Source organism: Oryctolagus cuniculus, chromosome 7 (genome assembly GCF_051225735.1).
Source record: "Oryctolagus cuniculus isolate XC-2025 breed Fujian yellow rabbit chromosome 7, ASM5122573v1, whole genome shotgun sequence".
Taxonomy (NCBI): Eukaryota; Metazoa; Chordata; class Mammalia; order Lagomorpha; family Leporidae; genus Oryctolagus; species Oryctolagus cuniculus.
The window spans coordinates 46988388-47008021 of NC_142873.1; the positions used below are offsets into that span (position 1 = coordinate 46988388).

The window sequence follows — 19634 nt, forward strand, 5'->3', positions numbered from 1 at the left end:
GTGGTTCAGGAGTAGAGGAGCCATAGGACAGACACAATGCCAACTCCTCCAGACCATTCTCTGCTACTAAGCAATGTGTTAAGCTGTTGGGAGAAATCCTCTTATATGGAGGGCACAGGCAGAGATCTTGCTGCTTTCCAGGAACCTGCAAAAGCGAAATACTCTGTGCTCCTGAAGAAAGGCAGGCACCGTATCAGGATCGGGTTCTTGCACTAATGCCAAGCAGAGGTCTGCTAGAGTTCAGGGTGGGGGTGAGTGTGCAGGGCAAGGGGAGGGGAGGGAACTCTTTCCCAGGAATAACCACAGATATAAGGCAGAGAGAGTTTGGCTGCAGTAAGGAGAAAAGGTAAGAGAACTAAGACACAGGGGCACAGACTCTGCCTAAGACTAAGGCTGGACCAGACAATAGCTACCTTTGCCAAGAGTTCAGACCAAGTGAAAAGCAAGAGCAGTCTACCAGGGACAGAGGGACAAGAACGTGGAGAGAGAATTTATCTAGGGGTAGGCAAGTAGGGTGGCTGAAAGCTTGGGGAGGAGGGGAAGGCACACTGAGGAAATACCCTCCAGACACCAGTCCATTCTAACCACAGGTACCAGCGATCCACTGCTACAGGAGCTTGAAGCAGTGGCTCAACAACGTTAATGATAGCTTCAATAAAACCCAAACTTAACTGACTCAGTCTAACAGGAGAGGCTTGTTCATTTCCAGGTTCAAATACTATTTACTTTAGTCTCTATTGTTCTTCTACACATGATGGTTGGTATTCATAGGACAAGGGGGGGGGGGCAAGGAAAAAAACTCCCACACTATGTCATGAGACGAAAAGCAATCTTAGAGATGACCCAGATGTTGAAACTAGCAGGTGGGAACTTTAGAATAACTGTGATCGACATGTTAAAGGATCTAATGTAAAAGGAAAAGGTGCGCACATGTATGAACAGATAGGGAATTCTGGCAAATATGAAAACTATAAGCAAACCTCTCTGGGAAAACAATCAGCAAACTTAAAGATAGGCTGATAAAATGATATAAATGGTAACAAGAGAAAAAGATCTAAAACAGAATACAGCACCCAAAAGCTCTTGAACAATATTAAAGAGCCCAACACACATGCAACTGGAATCTCAGAAATACAAGAGACAAAGAATGGGCTGACGAAACATTTGAAGACATCCTACTGGCTTAGAGTTTCCAAAACTAATAAAAGATATCAAACTACAGATTCTCCAAGCAGGGCAAATACCAAGAGACACCCACCCAGATACATTAAAAAAAAAAAATCAAATTTTGGAAAACCAAAGATGATGAGAAAACTCTGAAGACAGTCACAGCAGTTAGGGCATTACACAGAGAAGACCAAAAATTAAAATAAGTAGGCATCTCAGAAGAAGCTATGCAAACAGGAAGACTAGAATAACATTTTTAAAGTAGTAGAAGAAAACACCCCCATCAATCTAGAATTCTATATCCTGTAAAAATGTCTTTCAAATATAAAGTTGAAGTGATAAATATTCCAGACTAACAGAAGCTTGGAGAATTGATTACTTGTTACAGACCTGCACTACAAGAAATACTAATGGAAGTTCTTCGGCAGAGGGATATGAAGCCAGATGGAAACTGGGTTTACACAAAGGAGTGACGTGTACTAGAAATGATAAATATATGGTTACCTATAAAAGAAGTCTTTTCTCATTTTTAACCTTTTTAAAAGGTAATTGCTTAAGGCAAAGATAACAATGAGTCATGTTTATAACACACACAGAAGTAAATGTATGAAATAGCACAAAAGATGGGAGAATGAAGCAGACTCTCATGAGTCATACTGTACGTGAAGTAGTGTATGATTTGAAAGTAAATGCTTACAAATTAAAGATATACACTGTAAAACTAGAACAACTACTAAAAAATAACTTACACTTAGTGAAACAACAGTGGAGGTAAATGGAATCATTTAAGACTACTGTAGGGGCCGGCACTGTGGTGTAGCAGGTTAGGCTGCCGCCTGCAGTGCTGGCATCCTATATGGATGCTGGTTTGAGACCCAGCTGCTCTACTTCCAATCCAGCTCTCTGCTATGGCCTGGGAAAGCAGTAGAAGATGGCCCAAATCCTTGGGCCCCTGCACCCACATGGGAGACCCGGAAGAAGCTCCTGGCTCCTGGCTTCGGATTGGCGCAGCTCCATCTGGGGCCATCTGGGGAGTGAACCAACAGAAGGAAGATCTTTCTCTCTGTCTCTCCCTCTCACTGTCTGTAACTCTACTTCTCAAATAAATAAATACAAATAAATAAATAAATAAATCATTATACTAAATGTAAGTAGTCGACAAACTCCAAATAAAAGACCAGATTGTCAAGTTGCATAAAAAAGCAAGACCCAACCACAAACTATCTCTAATTGTAAATATGCAGGTAGGTTAAAAGTAAAAGAAAGAAAAGACATACAATGAAAACAGTAACCAAAAGAAACCTGAGGAACTGGTGCTATGGTACAGTGGGTTAAGCCGCTGCCCACAATGCCAGCTTCCAATATGAACCTTGGATTCGAGTCCCAGCTGCTCCACTTCTGATCCAGCTCCCTATTAATGCACCTGGGAAAGCAGTGGAAGATGACCCAGGTATTTGGGCTTCTGTACCCACATGGGAGACCTGAATGGAGTTCCTGGCACCTGGCTTCAGCATGACCCAGTTCTGGCTATTGCTGCCATTTGGGTAGTGAACCAGCAGATGGAAGATCTCTCTCTCTCTCTGTCTCTGTCTCTTTAACTGCCTTTCTTTTTTTCATTTTTTCCTAAAGTAATAAGATTTTATTGGGGACAAGGCATCCGTCAGAACAGAAGAGATAGATACTGAGTGCCCAGTCACTCAGACTAGGGGAGAGCAAGGTTACATGGTTGAATGGAGAGAATACATCAGGGTAGCCCAGGCCGGCGGCTGGGCAGGCCAGGCAGGTGGCTCAGCAGAGAACAGAGAGCTGAGCGTGTATTCTTTGGATTCCCAGTTTTTAAGGGAGTCTATTTACTCCCTCCCCATTCTCCAGGACAAAGGATGGGGAGCCAGGTGAAAGTCTAACTGCCTTTCAAGCAAAATAAACAAATCTTTTAAGAAAAAAGAAAGAAAGAAACCTGAAATGGTTTGTTAATATTAGAGAGACTTAAGAACACAGAATATTACCAGGGATAAATAATGATAAAGGAGTCAATTTATCAAAAGGTGTAATATTTTTTATACATAAAGACCTGATAGAATTGGTAATTATTCTTCAGCTACTGCATAAACTTCCTATAGGTCTACCATCCCACTGATGACAACTACCTACAAATTCTGAAAAAAATGTAAAAATCAATTACCTGGGCATTCCGAACAGTAAACTAAAAACAAGTGGATTGGGAATAAAAACAAGTGGACTAGGAAGAGAGGTTTAAAAGATGGAGCAACAACCGGCAAGAGTGGTTGGGAGCTTCCTGCTTTTCCCTGATGATGAACCTCAATCACAAAGTAGCACAACCTAAACAACTAAAACGCAGATAGAAACCCTGACATCTTTCTGGCTTGAAAAACGGAAAGGATTCTGGGCAACCAAAGTGCCACCAGAGTACGCGAAGAGTCCCCTGGGAGGGAGAGCCAGAGAAGGGGATCCCTTGATTCTGTAAGTGAACATTGCGTGTGTCTCAAGCCAATCCCTCCTTGAATGATGCATACAGATTCAAAGGAGCACAGCAAACACTCAAAGAACTGAACTGAGATTTGAAAAACAACCCACAGAAGGTGACACAGTTTACAGTTAATTACAGCTTACAGTTAATTAATTGCCAGGTAAAACAGAAACAGCACTCCTCAGAGGAACATTACACAACCCAGAGTCTACACTGTGTGACACAATACCCAGGACACAATCCAAAAATCACTCAAAATCACAAGGAACCTGGAGGATATGATCCATTCTCCAGGGAGGAGACACTTAACAGAGGCCAATCTCAAAATGATATAAATGTTGATGTGTTCAGACATATAATCAATGGAGTAACGAGTCCAGAAATAGAACCATATGCATATGGCCAAATGATTTTCAACAATGATACCAAGGCATTTCAATGCGGAAAACGTATTTGTTTCAACACAGGTTGCTGAAATAACTGGATAGCCATATAAGCAACAACAATAAAAAGAACCTTGACCCTTGTATCACACAATATACATAAATCAATTCCAATGAATCACAGACCTAAGCCTAAGAGTGAAAACTGTGACACTTTGAAAAGTAACTTGGCACTTCCTCAAAAGGTTAAACACAAAGTTAAACATATAACCCAACAAGCCATTCCTAGCCAAATACCCAAGGAAAAGAAAACATGTACCCACACACACCAACTTACACACAAATAAATAATGGCACTATTTATAATAACCAGAAAGTGGAAACAACCCAAATATCCATCAACTGAAGAATGAACAGATTAAAAGTGGTATGTGCATTCAGTACTGAGGAGGATGCTGCCACAGCCCCCGGAATAGGAAATGGCAGCAGTCCTGTCTGCTCATGCAGGCTGGCTGAGGGCACACCCTCCCAACGGAATGCAGCAGCAGTGGGCAGAAAGGCAATCATTTACAGGAGTGCTTAATGAAAGAATGCTGGTGTGGGGAACCTGTGATAATAATCAAGGTGACTGACTGTGATGATGATACCATCCTAGCCACCGAGCATGGAGCCCTAATTATCCGGTATCTCCTTTCTAATGATGCATGCTTGTTAAACTTTTACCTGGCCTATGTGCTTTGGGTCCTGTGCACCTGTTTGTATTCCCCTCAATAAAAAGTGCTGAAAGCTTATCTGAGAGCTATTTGGGGATTCTCTTTTCTGATGGAGGCTCCTGTGTTTCCTTTCTTCATTTGAATACCTGACACAATACAATGTTACTTGGCAATAAAAATGAAGTATTGATACATGCTACAATGTAGATATGTCTTGAAAATAGTATGCTGGGGCCCGCACTGTGACGTAGAGGGTAGAGCCACCGCCTGCAGTGCCAGCATCCAAAACGGGCACCGGTTTGAGACTCAGCTCCTCCACTTCCAATCTAGCTCTCTTCTATGGCCTGAGAATGCAGTAGAAGATGGCCCAAGTCCTTGGGTCCCTGCACCCACATGGTAAGACCCAGAGGAAGCTCCTGGTTCCTGGCTTTAGCTGCGTTGTGGCCAATTGGGAATGAACCAATAGATGGAAGACCTCTCTGTTTCTAACTCTGATTCTCAAATAAATAAATAAATCTTTTTTAAAAAAGAAAGAAAATAGTATGCTAAGTTAAAGAAGGCAGTCTCAAAAACACACGATTCTACTTACAGGAAATGTTCAGAATAGATCAAAAAGGACAGAAATGGATTAGTGGCTGCCTAGAGCTGAAGGGGATGAAAGGTTTGGGGGGGTGATGGCAACAGAGTTTCTTTTAGAAGTCATGAAAATGTTCTCGAATTGATTGCAGTGATGGATGTACAACCCTAAGCACACTAAAACCCACTAAACTGTACCTTCTATATCACTGAACCTATACTAGGTAAATCACACTTCAGTGATGTTTCACAAAAAAAGAGCTAAAACTATAAAACTTCAAGAAGAAAACATAAAAGATTTATGTCCTTGGGTTAGGTAGATTTCTTAGAACACAAAGCACCATCCCTAAACCAAAAAACTAATAAAATGAATTTCATCAAAACTTAAAATCTTCTGTTCTTTCAAAGATATTGTTGTTGTTGTTGTTGACAGGAAGAGTGGACAGTGAGAGAGACACAGAGAGAAAGGTCTTCCTTTACCGTTGGGTCACCCTCCAATGGCCGCTGCGGCCAGTGCTCTGTGGCTGGCGTGCTGCAGCCAGCGCACCACACTGATCTGAAGCCAGGAGCCAGGTGCTTCTCCTGGTCTCCCATGCGGGTGCAGGGCGCAAGCACTTGGGCCATCCTCCACTGCCCTCCTGGGCCACAGCAGAGAGCTGTACTGGAAGAGGAGCAACCGGGACAGAATCCGGCGCCCCGACCGGGACTAGAACCCGGTGTGCCGGCGCCGCAAGTCAGAGGATTAGCCTAGTGAGCCACAGTGCTGGCCGACATTTTTTTTTTTTTTTTTTAATATTTAGCAGGAAAGCCAGACTGGGAGAAATATTTACAAAATATCTATCTGATAAAGGATTTATATCCAGAATGCACAAAGAATACAATAATAAGACAATACAATTTTTAAAACAGACAGAAGGGTTGAAGAGATATTTCACCAATAGAGATATACAAATGACCATTAAACTCAACAAAAATCAGCTCATCACCATGAGCCAGAAGATAAATGCAAATTAAAATCAGAGTGAACCATCACTAACCCACAGGAATGGCTAGAAATTAAAAAAAAAAAAAAAAAAAACTGAAAATACCGAGTATTCAAGAGGTTATGAAATAACAAGAACCCTCCACTGCAAAGGAGAATGCAGAAATGGTGAAGTCACTTTGGAAAAGTTTTTTTTTTTTTTTAATTTTTTATTTATTTATTTGACAGGTAGAGTTACAGTGTGAGAGAGAAACAGAGAAAGGTCTTCCCTCCCTTGGCTCACTCCCCAAATGGCCGCAACGGCCAGAGCCGCGCCGATCCGAAGCCAGGAGCCCTCTCTTGGTCCCCCATGCGGGCACAGGGGCCCAAGAACTCAGGCCATCCTCCACTGCCCTCCCGGGCCACAGCAGAGAGCTGGACTGAAATAGGAGCATCCAGGACTAGAACTAAAAGCGCCCATATGGGATGTGGGCACCGCAGGCGGAGGATTAACCTACTGTGCCACTGCGCCAGCCCCGGAAAAGTTTCTTACCAGGTTCAAACCTAGGCGTATATATATATATATACATATATATACATATACATATACATGCATATATATATATATACATATAAAGATTTGATTTACTTGAAAGACAGACTGGGTGGTGGGGAGAGATTGATCTTCCATCTACTTCTTCACTCCCCAAATGGCTGCAGCACCAAAGCCAGGAGCCCAAGCACTTGGGCAATCTTCCATAGCTTTGCCAAGCACACTAGCAGGGAGCTGGACTGGCAGCAGGGCAGCCAGGACTCCAACTGGCACTCCAATATGAGATGCCAGTGATGACAAGCCGCAGCTTAACCCACTATGCCACAATGCCAGCCCCAGAATAAATTAGTGATATATGCAAGAATGTGTGTCAGTCTTAAAAGGACTGTACTAACTGAACAAAGCCAGACACAGAAGAGTACATTTTAAATGATTCCATTTACTTGGCATTCCAGAAAGGGTAGAATATGGCGAAAGAGAGCCGATCAGTGGTTGACAGGGCAGTGGGAGAGGAAGACCGTTCAGGAACACCTGACATGGGTGAATGTGAACGCAGGTAAATCATGCTCAGTAAGACTAATTTTTTAAAGGACAATAAGTAGTCTCATTTCTTTCTCAGAAGTTCCCAAGGTCTTAGGTAACTCCCAAAAGATCTCAACATCTAATCTGCTCTACTTTTAGGACCTGACCTTAATTTCAATTTCTTACTTGTCTTATGATTCAGTTTGCACTTTCAAAACACAAAACTCTCAATTTTGGGGCCGACGCTGTGGTACAGTAGGTTAATCCTCTACCTGTGATGCCGGCATCCCATAAAGGCACCGGTTCTAGTCCTGGCTGCTCCACTCCCAATCCAGCTCCCCGCTCTGGCCTGGGAAAGCAGTAGAAGATGGCCCAAGTCCTAGGGTCCCTGCACCTGAGTGGGAGACCTGGAAGAATCTCCAGGCTCCTGATTTCTGACTGGCTCAGCTCCGGCCATCACAGCCATTTGGGGAGTGAACCAGCAGATGGAAGACCTTTCTCTCTGTCTCTCCCTCTCACTGTGAGTAACTTTGCCTATCAAATAAATAAATAAAATCCTAAATAAATAAATCAGCCTCTCAATTTTGTATGTGGTTCTAAGAACGCAGAGACCATGCTAACATAAAGCCCATGTGCTGTCATCTCCAGCTAGCTCACGGACGCAGCTAAACAATACTTGGCCTCTCTGCAACTTTTCTAGCTTCTTTGCTTTTCTCGTCGCTCCACTAAAGTTCAGTGGCTCTTCCCCATTCAGGGGCCATCCCAGTTTCAGAGGCCACAACTCGAGTTAGCAGGTCAGCTCTCAACACCCAGAGTCCTGGCCAGTGCTGTGATGCAGCAGGTTAAGCCACTGCTTGCAGTGTCAGCATCCCAGTATCAGAGTGCTGCTGCTCCACTTCTGATCCAGCTTTATGCTGATGTGCTTGGGAAGGCAGAGAAGGATGGTGGCCCAAATATTTGGGCTCTGCCACCCACATAGGAAACTTGGATGGAACTCCAGAGCTCCAGACTATGGCCTGACCACCCCCAGCCATTGTGGTCATTTGGGGAGTGAACCAGTGAATGGATGATCTCTCTCTGTCACTCAGCCTTTCAAATACATAAATTTTATTTAAAAAGTAGTTTGGGTCATCAGTAGCAACCAGTTTTTGAAAAAACAAAGGTTTTTCTGCATATCTACAAAAGCAAGACTCTAAGTGTGTAAAACAGGGCTCACAGGAATTGTTTTGAGAGTATAATTAGGACCGTGGGAAAAATCAGTTTATCCTGCAGATTCTCCAAAGAAAACGAAGAAGAACAGGATGTAGAGAGGAGTGGACAAAGATAAAGATTCTGAAATGGACAAACTTTTGTATTACCCAAATATTTTGGAAGATACCACCTTTTTTTTTTTTTTAAGATTTATTTTTATTTATTTGAAAGATGGAGTTAGAGAGAGATCTTCCATCTGCTGGTTCACTCTCCAAATGGCCACAACAGCTGGAGCTGAGCTGATCTGAAGCCAGGAGCTTCTTCCCAGTCTCCCTCACAGGTGCAGGGGCCTAAGCACTTGGGCCATTTCCACTGCTTTCCCAGATGCAATAGCAGGGAGCTGGATTGGAAGTGGAGCAGCCAGGACTTGAACAATGCCCATGTGGGATGCCAGTGCTGCAGTCCAGGGTTTTAATCTGCTGTGCCACAGCACCAGCCCCAGTTACCACTTTTTAACATTAATCTTGCTCTGTAACTCCAGAGTCAACAGTAAATGAGGAGCTGGTGCTGTGGCATAGCGGGTAAAGCCACTACCTGCAGTGCCAGCATCCCATATGGGCACCAGTTCAAGTTCCGGCTGCTCCATTTCTGATACAGCTCTCTGCTATGGCCTGGGAAAGCAGTAGAAGATGGCCCAAGTCCTTGGGCCCCTGTATCTGCGTGGGAGACTGAGAAGAAGTTCCTGGCTCCTGGCTTCAGATCAGAGCAGCTCCGGCTGTTGCAGCCAACTGAGGAGTGAATCAGTGGATGGAAGACCTCTCTCTCTCTCTCTTTCTCTGCCTCTCCTTCTCTCTGTGTGTAACTCTGACTTTCAAATAAAATAAATAAATCTTAAAAAAGAAAAAATAGTAAACGAGAGACTACTCTTAGCAAAAAAATAAGACAACCAATAAAAGCAGCAGCAAACAAACAAAACAAACTAACACGTTTAGCACAGGCCAGAGTGCAAACCTGAAAACTCTCTGGGAATAAAGTGGAATTGTTTTTAAGCAGAAACAGGGTACTTCTTCATCACTGGGGGTCACCCCCTGTGATCAATCAGGGTTGGTGTCTTCTATCGACACGTGAGCCCGTGGTCCTGGGAGACAGACAGACGGACCAGGCTGCAGACTCTGATTTCTACTGCTCTCACAGAGCCATGACGGTAGGACTGGGGGCAGACAAAAGCTGGATGCTTGAGGATCAAGTTGGGCTGACACTCACCACAAACTTCTCACCATTCTGCTCCACATGTTTGTATGTGGGGACCGATATGGGCACTGCTTGCTTTTCTGTGTAATCATAAAAGGACTGTCCCAACGAGTCGTCACCGGGGTCTAGGTTATCGGCCTCGTGAGGAGGCACGGACAACACTGTCAAGATCAACTCCTTCTCGCCTGCTCGGATCAGGTCCACCACCTGCTTGTGTGTCGCCCCCTCAACATTCACGCCGTTCCTGGGGGAAAAAGGGAAAAAGACAATCCCATAAACCACGAGGGTCCAAATGCCTTGTATCTCCACCCACCTGCCCCCAGTCCAGTGCCCCACAGTGTGAACCACAAGATCAAAAGGTATTTTGGCTCTAGAAAAGTTGCTTATGTTGTTTTAGCTCCCAAGGTGAAAAACTGTGAACTTGTAACAGGGGAGAAAATGGAAACAGGTGAGAGGAGCTGCCCTGCCTCTACGCTGCCCCCCCCCCCCCCCCACAGCATCAGGGGCTGTGTGGGGAAGAGGGGGAAGGCAAGAAGGAAACCATGCTTTCTAAGCCAAGCAGTCCCACTTCCTTGTCCTAACTAAGCACCTACACCACGCATCAAAGTGGCGTTGGACACCTGCCACCTGAACTGTGCCTGTGGTCCTTCAGACCGCACTGGAATTGTGACAGGAAGCTGCACAAAACGCATTCTCTTAACTTGCAAATACCTAGAGACTCTAAAAAGTGTGACTCCACACAATCCCTGTGCGTTTCACATCTAATTTACCCTCCCATCCACAGATCAGTCAACTGCATTTTCCTTTAGAGCAGATCTAAGCCTCTGGGAGTTCCGTGGTATTTATTCACCTCCATGCACACTCATTTCCTCTATCCAGGGGTTTTCAAGAGGCAAGGAGATGCTGTGCTCAAATTCCCTTCTCTGACCCAGCTTCCCTCGTTCTCCAATCACTTCAATCAATCTCTCGGGATTCTACCTACTTCCCCTCTGCTGTGTGCTGTCTGCCTCAAAGCCTGTGTAGCCTGTTCAAAAAATAAAATAAAATAAAACCCGAGGTTATATAGTAAGGCAACCTGCTCCATCTTCTTTCTGTTTCACTGTATATAAAAGGCTGAAACCAGGGAAAGTACAAGGGCTGGAAGAACAATAATTTTGTCAAGAAAGTTGCTGACTCACAAACTCCACTACCTTCCCAGAATGCTGACCCAGCGCCAGCTCAAAACCCCTGGGCGGCCGGCCGGGAGTTCCCTCCTGCGGCTCGCTGGGAGTCGGGAAATCCACACCAGGCCTCCGGTCCACTTCAATATTTAAAGCTTATCTACCCTTTAGAGGTAAATTCTTTTTCAGTCCTGTTCCAAACCATTAGGGCTTTTCCTTCCTGAAAACAGTGCTAAGTTTAGCAACGAGTCTCCCACAAGCTCCTCAGTCACGGCAACTCTGAGTCTGGTATCCCAAACATCCCTCCACACCAACAGCACCACTGGCCCGCGCTCAGCCAGCCAAACGCCTTGTTTCACCTTTAACAATCTAGCCAGTATATTCAGTGCTTTTGACAATTCACAACCTAAAAACTCTTCAACTAGTCAGCAGTTTTACAACAGGTTACCTGTAGAAGAAAACGCAGAGCCCCTTCCACTGATGGAGATTAGGACTTTTCATTCAGATAGGACCATACCAGAGATCAGACAGCAGAATGGTAAAACGTGTTTCTAAAAATGGTCTTCGGAATTAGATCTACCTGAGTTCAAATCCCGGCCGCGTCCACCAGCACCAGAGCTGGACCCGATCCAGGTATTTAACCTTTCTTAGCTCTGCTTTCCACATCGGCAAAATGGGGACAGTAAGTCCCTCAGAGTCGCTATGGGGATTAATGTCACAAAACATGTAACTTGGGGCCAGCAATGTGGTGAAGATGGTTAAGGCACTGCCTGTGACACTGGCATCCCATATGGGCACTGGTTCAAGTCCCAGCTGCTCTACTTCCAATCCAGCTCCCTGCTAATACACCTGAGAAAGCAGGGAAAGATGGCCCAAGTGCTTGGGCCCCTGCTGTCCATGTGGGAGACCCGGAGGAAGCTCCTGGTTCCTGACTTTGGCCTGGCAACCACTGAGGCCATTTGGGGTATGAACCAGCAGATGGAAGATCTCATTCTCTGTCTCTCGCTCTCTCTCTCTGTAACTCTGCCTTCCAAACAAATACATCTTTTTTTAAATGAGATTTTTTTCTTATTTTGTCTTTCCTTTTTTTTTTTTTTTAAAGATTTATTTATTTATTTGAAAGTCAGAGTTACAGCAAGAGAGAGAGAGGGAGGGAGGTAGAGGCAAAAGGGAGTGGGGAGAGCTTCCATCTGCTGGCTCATTCCCCAAATGGCCACAATGACCAGGGCTAGGTCAGGCTGAAGCCAGCAGCCAGGAGCTTCATTCAGGTTTCCAACATGGGTGGCAGGGGCCCAAGCACTTGGGCCATCTTCCACTGCTTTCCCAGGCCTGTAAACAGGGAGCTGGATTGGAAATGGGGCAACTGGGACTTGAACTGGTAGCCATATGGGCTACTGGCGTTGCAGGCAGCAGCTTAGCCCACTGCACCATAGCGCTAGCCTCTTAAATAAATAAATCTTAAAAAAAAGAAAAAAAGTAACTTGCCTAGAAAAATGCCTGAATACCCACATCAGAAGTTGTAAAAAGGAAAGAAGTGCTTTGTATAAAGAGATTTCAGTTAAAGAAGAAACTGAAATCTTAAGTAGCAATTGACGGAGTTCATGCAATTCTTTGGCCTTAGTAGTTCTGAGAAAATGCTTTCATGGTAGAAGAAATAAATTTAAAAGACAATGTTGGAAATCATCAGAGAATTTTATCTATCCCTTAGGAGCCTTAGCTTACTTACTCACAAGCATCCATATTAACTTTTTTTTAACAAAGTGGAGAAAAGTGACAACTGAAAGGCTGAACAAAATATCCTGGATATGGATACTAAAACAAGATTTTTATTAGTTCAATTTTATGAGATATACATCTGTGGAAAAAAATTAAGAACTGGGACTGGTGCTATGGCGTAGCGGGTGGAGCTGCTGCCTGCAGTACTGGCATCCCACATGGGCGCTGATTCGACTCCCGGCTGTTCCACTTCCCATCCAGCTCTCATGCTGTGGCCTGGGAAAGCAGTGGAGGATGGCCCAAGAACTTGAGCCTCTGCACCCAAGTGGGAGACTCGGAAGAGGCTCTTAGATCCTGGCTTCTTCCGATTGACCCAGCTCCAGCCATTGCAGCTGTCTGGGGAGTGAACCAGCGGATGGAAGACCTCCTTCTCTCTCTCTTTCTCTCTCTCTCTCTCTGTAACTGTGCCTTTCAAATAAATAAATAAATCTTTAAAAATAAAAATTAAGAACTGATGCTCAAATTTTACTCATCTCCTTAATTTTTTCCCTTAAAGTATTTTAAATCCGGGGTACTGTCAATAGGCATAGCAGTGGGTGAACCTACAAAATTTGTATGTAAAATTGTATTTGTGGGCATATTGCATGTTTTCTTCCTGGGGAAGGTTACCATAGCTTTCCTCAGTTTCAAAAAGAAATAAGCAATCTCCAAAATGATGAAGAACTGCTGCTCTCAAAGCCCACCTTCCCCCTTTCAGTTTTCAAATCAAAACATACTGCTCTGTGGGTTACTGACAAAAGCAAGCCCTGAAAATCCTCCGAGAAATTTAAGTAAGGCTTTTATCCAAAGCACCAAGGAACAGGGGAGCTCGCTTAGGTTTCACTTCTTTATTAGGAAAATCACACTGCAAATCAGCTGTCATTCCAAAAACCTCACAAATGGAAAAAAAAATTCTCACCACAAATAATAATTGTTTGAGGAGGCAAGTAACTTTTCCCTGCCTTTAACATTATACAATGTATCCATGTATCAAAATATCACATAGGGCCGGCGCCGGGGCTCACTAGGCTAATCCTCCACCTTGCGGCGCCGGCACACTGGGTTCTAGTCCTGGTTGGGGCGCCGGATTCTGTCCCGGTTGCCCCTCTTCCAGGCCAGCTCTCTGCTGTGGCCCGGGAGTGCAGTGGAGGATGGCCCAGGTGCTTGGGCCCTGCACCCCATGGGAGACCAGGAAAAGCACCTGGCTCCTGGCTCCTGCCATCGGATCAGCGCGGTGCGCCGGCCGCAACGCGCCGGCCGCGGTGGCCATTGGAGGGTGAACCAATGGCAAAGGAAGACCTTTCTCTCTATCTGTCTCTCTCACTGTCCACTCTGCCTGTCAAAATAAATAAAAAAAAAAAAAAAAGAAAATTAAAAAAAATTTTAAAAAAATATCACATAGCACCCCACAAGTAGGTACAACTTTCATGTGTCAATTAATAAACGAAACAAATTTTTGATAGGAAAAAAAATCAGGAAAGAGTTTCTAGTGTCATATCCCAAACACACTTGCTAATATTTATCCGGTTCAACTATAGAAAGAATGTTATACACGCCACAACTTCATACATCAGGGAAATTCCTTCATTCTTCAGAGATTACGTGAGCACAGTAAACCCCCAGCGAGTCTGACTTGGAAAAGAGCTCATCCTTCCCAAGAATTAAGAGGTCGTCACAGTGATAAAATGTTTACCTGACCCACTCTCTTCCACAAGAATGCTACTACACCAGGCTCAAGTACTTGCTGCAATTCTCAAGACACAAATGAATGCAAAATGTAAATTCTGCAATCAGGGACTTTTCAGCTGTATAGACTTCTGGTTCAAAGCATGAGTTTTCGAGTCAAACAGACTTGGGTTTGAATACCAACTGTGCCATTTAACACATGAGCTTTCGGGTGAACTACTCCATCTGCTAGACCTCAATTCCCTAGCCCACATGAAATGTGGCTAACAGTAACAACAGCTAATGGGGCTGTTGCCAGAGCTAAAATAAGATGAAGTGCTAGAATGCTGCAGCCATTCAGTAAACCGTAGCTATTGTGTTACAGCATTTGTATCAGTAGGGCAAGCAGGTCCTACTATTTTGGACTCCTTGATGATATAAATGCTTTCCTTGCCTTTTTTTTTTTTTCTATCTTTGTAACATAATCTAGTTGTAATTCATTTGAAAATAATGATTGGGCTCTCAACCAATGACAACAGGAATCACAAGACAGCATCCTTCATGAGACCATCCTATTAGAGAACCACTAAGTCCTATACAACACCTGAGTATCTACTGCTCAGTAGGATCTAGCACACCATGTTTCTCCCAAAAAAAAAGGTTTAAACACACTACCAGAAACATTTTTTAAAATGTGATAAGGCAATATAGTCAAATTTTAATTATAAAATCTAGGTAATAGGTATACAAGGACTCACTGTTTAATTCTTTCAACTTTTCTATATGCTTAAAATTTTTCACAATAAAATATTAGGTGGAAAAAGGCTGCCAGATAGACTAATCCTCCGCCTTGCGGCACCGGCACACCGTGTTCTAGTCCCGGTCGGGGCGCCGGATTCTGTCCCGGTTGCCCCTCTTCCAGGCCAGCTCTCTGCTGTGGCCAGGGAGTACAGTGGAGGATGGCCCAAAGTCCTTGGGCCCTGCACCCCCATGGGAGACCAGGAGAAGCACCTGGCTCCTGCTATCGGATCAGCGCAGTGTGCTGGCCGCAGCGTGCCAGCAGCGGCGGCCATTGGAGGGTGAACCAACAGCAAAAAAAGGAAGACCTTTCTCTCTGTGTCTCTCTCACTGTCCACTCTGCCTGTCAAAAAAAAAAAAAAATTAAAAAAAAAAAGAAATTCTCATTTTACATAAGGCAACATTTGGCCTCAGTGGATACAGCTTTAGCTATTTGATAGGAGTAGCTTCAAATAAGACTTTCATCATCCAAAGTTAGGCAGATGGGGAAACTACAAAGCTAATATAAATGTTAGGTAGGAAGTGATATATGAGCTTATGTGTGTGTGACAAAGGCCTAAGGAGACATTTACGTCCAGCATATGCATCTCAAAGTCATCCCAAGAACATTTCAGGGGCAGCCCAGTATTTGCATCCCGCCCTACCCTTTCTACCCAATAACCTGCCAGGTGGGGGTCCCTGCCCCTTCTGCCTGATATTTGCACTTCAAATATCCTGCTCTGGATCCTGATCCTCCAGGGGGTCCTGCCCATCCTTCCTCTAACCGGGGCAACACCAGCCAGGCTTCCCCCTGTCTGATAACTTCAGGGGGAAAACTCAGATAGAAGTTTTTAGTATTTACATCCATAAAGTCTTTTGTTTCAGGAGGAGATGTGAGAAGACAAAGACCCATCCCCTTAAAAACCCCCGACCTCAACCAGACTGCATGCTCAGTCCTCTGCCTCTATGCTGAGCCACCCGCCTGGCCTGGCCAGGTGTATTCCACTCAACCATGTAACCCCACTCTCCCCTAGTCTGAGAGACCGGGCACTCTCTCGGTCCTGTCTGGAGAGGTGCCCATCCATTCTTACGGATGTCCCTACCCTAATAAACCTTGCTATTTTGCTTTCCACTACTCTCTGTCTCACGCCTGAATTCTTTCTTGTGCGAAGATAAGAACCCTGCCATTCACCACTAACATAAACACTCCCAGAAATAGGAGAAAAACCTCTAAATAGTCAGGATTTGTATACTGCTTGTGTAGGACACTGTGTATAAGGAAAACCAGGAATGGATGGAAATGTGACAAAGCCAACCACTGTCAATACCAAAACAAGGAGCTTTGTTTACATGGTAACAGAACACTCTTTTGACCTGCTATGATATGCAAGAAAGCAATTAGGGAGTAACTAGTTCCCCAGAGACAGCTTGTTTAAAATAGACAACAAATTCCTATAAGTGCAAGCACTAAGACACCTTTTTTCGGGGCCAGCGTTGTGGTATGGTGGGTTAAGCCGCCACCTGCATCCCATATGGACAACAGTTTGAGTCCCAGCTGCTCCACTTCCAATCCAGTTCCCTGCTAATGCACCTGGGATAAATGCACCCGGAGAAAGCAGCAGAAGATGGCCCAAATGCTTGGCCCCTGCACCCATGTGGGAGACCTAGATGAAGCTCCCGGTTCCTGGACATTTCTAGAGTGAACCAGCAGATGAAAGATCTCTGTCTCTCCTTCTCTCTTTGTAACTCTGCCTTTCAAATAAATAATTAAATCTTAACAAAAAGGAAAAAAAGAAACACTTTTTCAATTTTGTATACTAAAGCACAACAGCTACACATGCCCATAACAACAGGTAAAATAAAAAGAGTGACAATAGCAAGTTTTGCCAAGAATATGGAACAATTGGAATTCTCATACACTACTGATGAAAGCAAAAACAAAAACAATCTAGCAGTTTCTTATAAAATTAAACACGTACTTATTACACGAGGCAGCAATTCCACTCCTAGGAGAAATGAAAACACATCCACACAAACAACTGTAGTTGAAAGTTCACTACAGCTTTATTCATAATAGTCCAAAACAGAAAACAGCCGAAATGTCTACTGAAGTCTGAACAATCAGAGGCCGATTCATGTAATGGAGTATTACAGCTATAAAAAGGAACAAGCTACTCATATCCACAAAAAACATGGATGAAATGCAAAAACACATTAAGGAAAAAAGTGAGGACGAAAAGAGTCTGATGATTTGATTACATTTTATTGAAGTGCCAAATAGACAAAACTATTCTATTCTACTAGAAATCAGATTGGTCACTGGAGTGGAGGGGATAAGTACTGAAAGCAAACGGGCACAAGGAAGCTTGCTGAAGTGACCAACAAGTTCTGTATCTTAACTGGATGGTAAGCGGGTATATACTTTCATCAAAATTCAAACTCTGCACTTACATGTGCACATGTGTATGTTAGTTAAACCTAATTAAATTGATTTAAAAATAAAAATTTACATAACACCCTCTTGTAAAATTGCAGGCTAGTCCATTGTGTGGGAGAAAATATAACCCCTGCTTTACTTCAGGATTATTCTGAATTTTTTTTGCTGTAACTAACAACATTGTTAGGAAGATCCCAGTAGAAGAATTTGGTCGTATCTGCAATATCAAATTGTGTAAAGAATGAAATAAATGCTTTTCCCTTCACATTCCATCTCTGTGGAAAATAAGCTAAACTTTGGATGTTTCCAGGTCTTATAAGCTTATTTCAAAATAATGAAGAGAAAATAGAGCCAGAGCTGGTTTTACTCCTACTTGCTTTGACTTTTAGTCCTAAGTGTTTTATCAACAACAGGGCACATATTTCAAGTTTAGTATTTAGTTAAGAACCTCAGCAATAGAAGGTTATAAAGTTAAGCCACACTGTAGCAGCATCTCTCTCAAGTTTATCAAAGCCATAATGTAAGGGATGAGAGTCAAATTCACTAAACCCTGCATTAACAACACCATTACATTGCATTACAAATATAATTCAGATTTTGCTTCTTAGGAAGCCTAAATTCTATTTGTTAATTTTTTAAAAAGATTTATTTATTTACTGGAAAGTCAGAGTTACACAGAGAGGAGAGGCAGAGAGAGACAGAGAGGTCTTACATCCGCTGGTTCACTCCCCAATTGGCCACAATGGCTGAAGCTGCACCGATCTGAAGCCAGGAGCCAGGAGCTTCTTCCGGGTCTCCCACATGAGTGCAGGGGCCCAAGGACTTGGGCCATCTTCTTTTTTTTTTTTTTTTTTTTTTTTTGACAGGCAGAGTGGACAGTGAGAGAGACACAGAGAGAAAGGTCTTCCTTTGCCGGTGGTTCACCCTCCAATGGCCGCCCCGGCCGGCGCACCGCGCTGATCCGATGGCAGGAGCCAGGAGCCAGGTGCTTTTCCTGGTCTCCCATGGGGTGCAGGGCCCAAGCACCTGGGCCATCCTCCACTGCACTCCATGGCCACAGCAGAGAGCTGGCCTGGAAGAGGGGCAACCGGGACAGAATCCGGCGCCCCGACCGGGACTAGAACCCAGTGTGCCGGCGCCGCTAGGTGGAGGATTAGCCTAGTGAGCCGCGGCGCCGGCCGACTTGGGCCATCTTCTACTGCATTCCCAGGCCATAGCAGAGAGCTGGATTGGAAGTTGAGCAGCTGGGACTCAAACAGGCACCTGTATAGGATGCTGGCGCTGCAAGCACCAGCCCCTGTTAAATGTTTTAAACCTTCATGACTGCAAAGTATTTTCTTCTGAAAGAGTATTTCAAAAAGAATTTGTTCAGCCAAAAGTATAACATTGGGGAAACTTGTAAAGACATTGAAGGGAGCCAGCGTTGTAGCATAGCAGATAAAGCTGCTGCCTGTGACACCGGCATCCCATATAGGCACCAGTTTCAGTCCTGGCTACTCTACTTCCAATTCAGCTTCCTGCTAATGCACCTAGGAAAGTAGCAGAGGATGGCCCAAGTACTTGGGCCCCCACATCCACATGGGAGACCCAGAGAAAGCTCCTGGCTCCTGGCTTCAGCCTGGCCCAGTCTCAGCTGTTGCCATTTGGGGAGTGAAATAGCAGATGGAAGATTCTCTCTCTCTCTCTCTCTCTGTAATCCTGCCTTTCAAATACATCAGAAAGAGAGAGAGAGAGAGAGAGAGAGAGAGAGAGAGAGAGAGAGAGAAAGAAAGAAAGAAAGAAAGAAAGAAAGAAAGAAAGAAAGAAAGAAAGAAAGAAAGAAAGGGAGGGAGCAGGTGATGACTTAAAGTGCTTGGGTCCCTGCCACCCACACAGGAGACCAAGATAGAGTTCCAGGCTTCCGGCTTCAGCCTGGCTCAGTTCCAGCCATTCTGGGTAGATGAAGGATCTTTCTGTCTCTGCCTTTCTCTCTCCGCTTTTCAAATAAAAATAATTGTTTTTAATTTAGAAAGCCATGTGAAAATAAAATTGAGTT

The 19634-nt window shown here is 44.1% G+C and overlaps 1 protein-coding gene across 4 annotated transcripts in view; it reads right to left on the reverse strand.

Annotated features, from left to right (window-relative positions):
- SNX27 (sorting nexin 27) overlaps nucleotides 1-19634 on the reverse strand; it is an 86430-nt gene that overhangs the window by 44594 nt on the left and 22202 nt on the right. For 2 of the 4 annotated variants that reach the window (XM_051857298.3, XM_008264447.5), the window contains exon 2: nucleotides 9818-10049. The exons of the other annotated variants lie outside the window; for them this stretch is intronic. In XM_051857298.3, the coding sequence (XP_051713258.1) occupies nucleotides 9818-10049 (232 nt within the window). The remainder of the gene's footprint in view (nucleotides 1-9817; nucleotides 10050-19634) is intronic. 4 annotated transcript variants of the gene reach the window in all.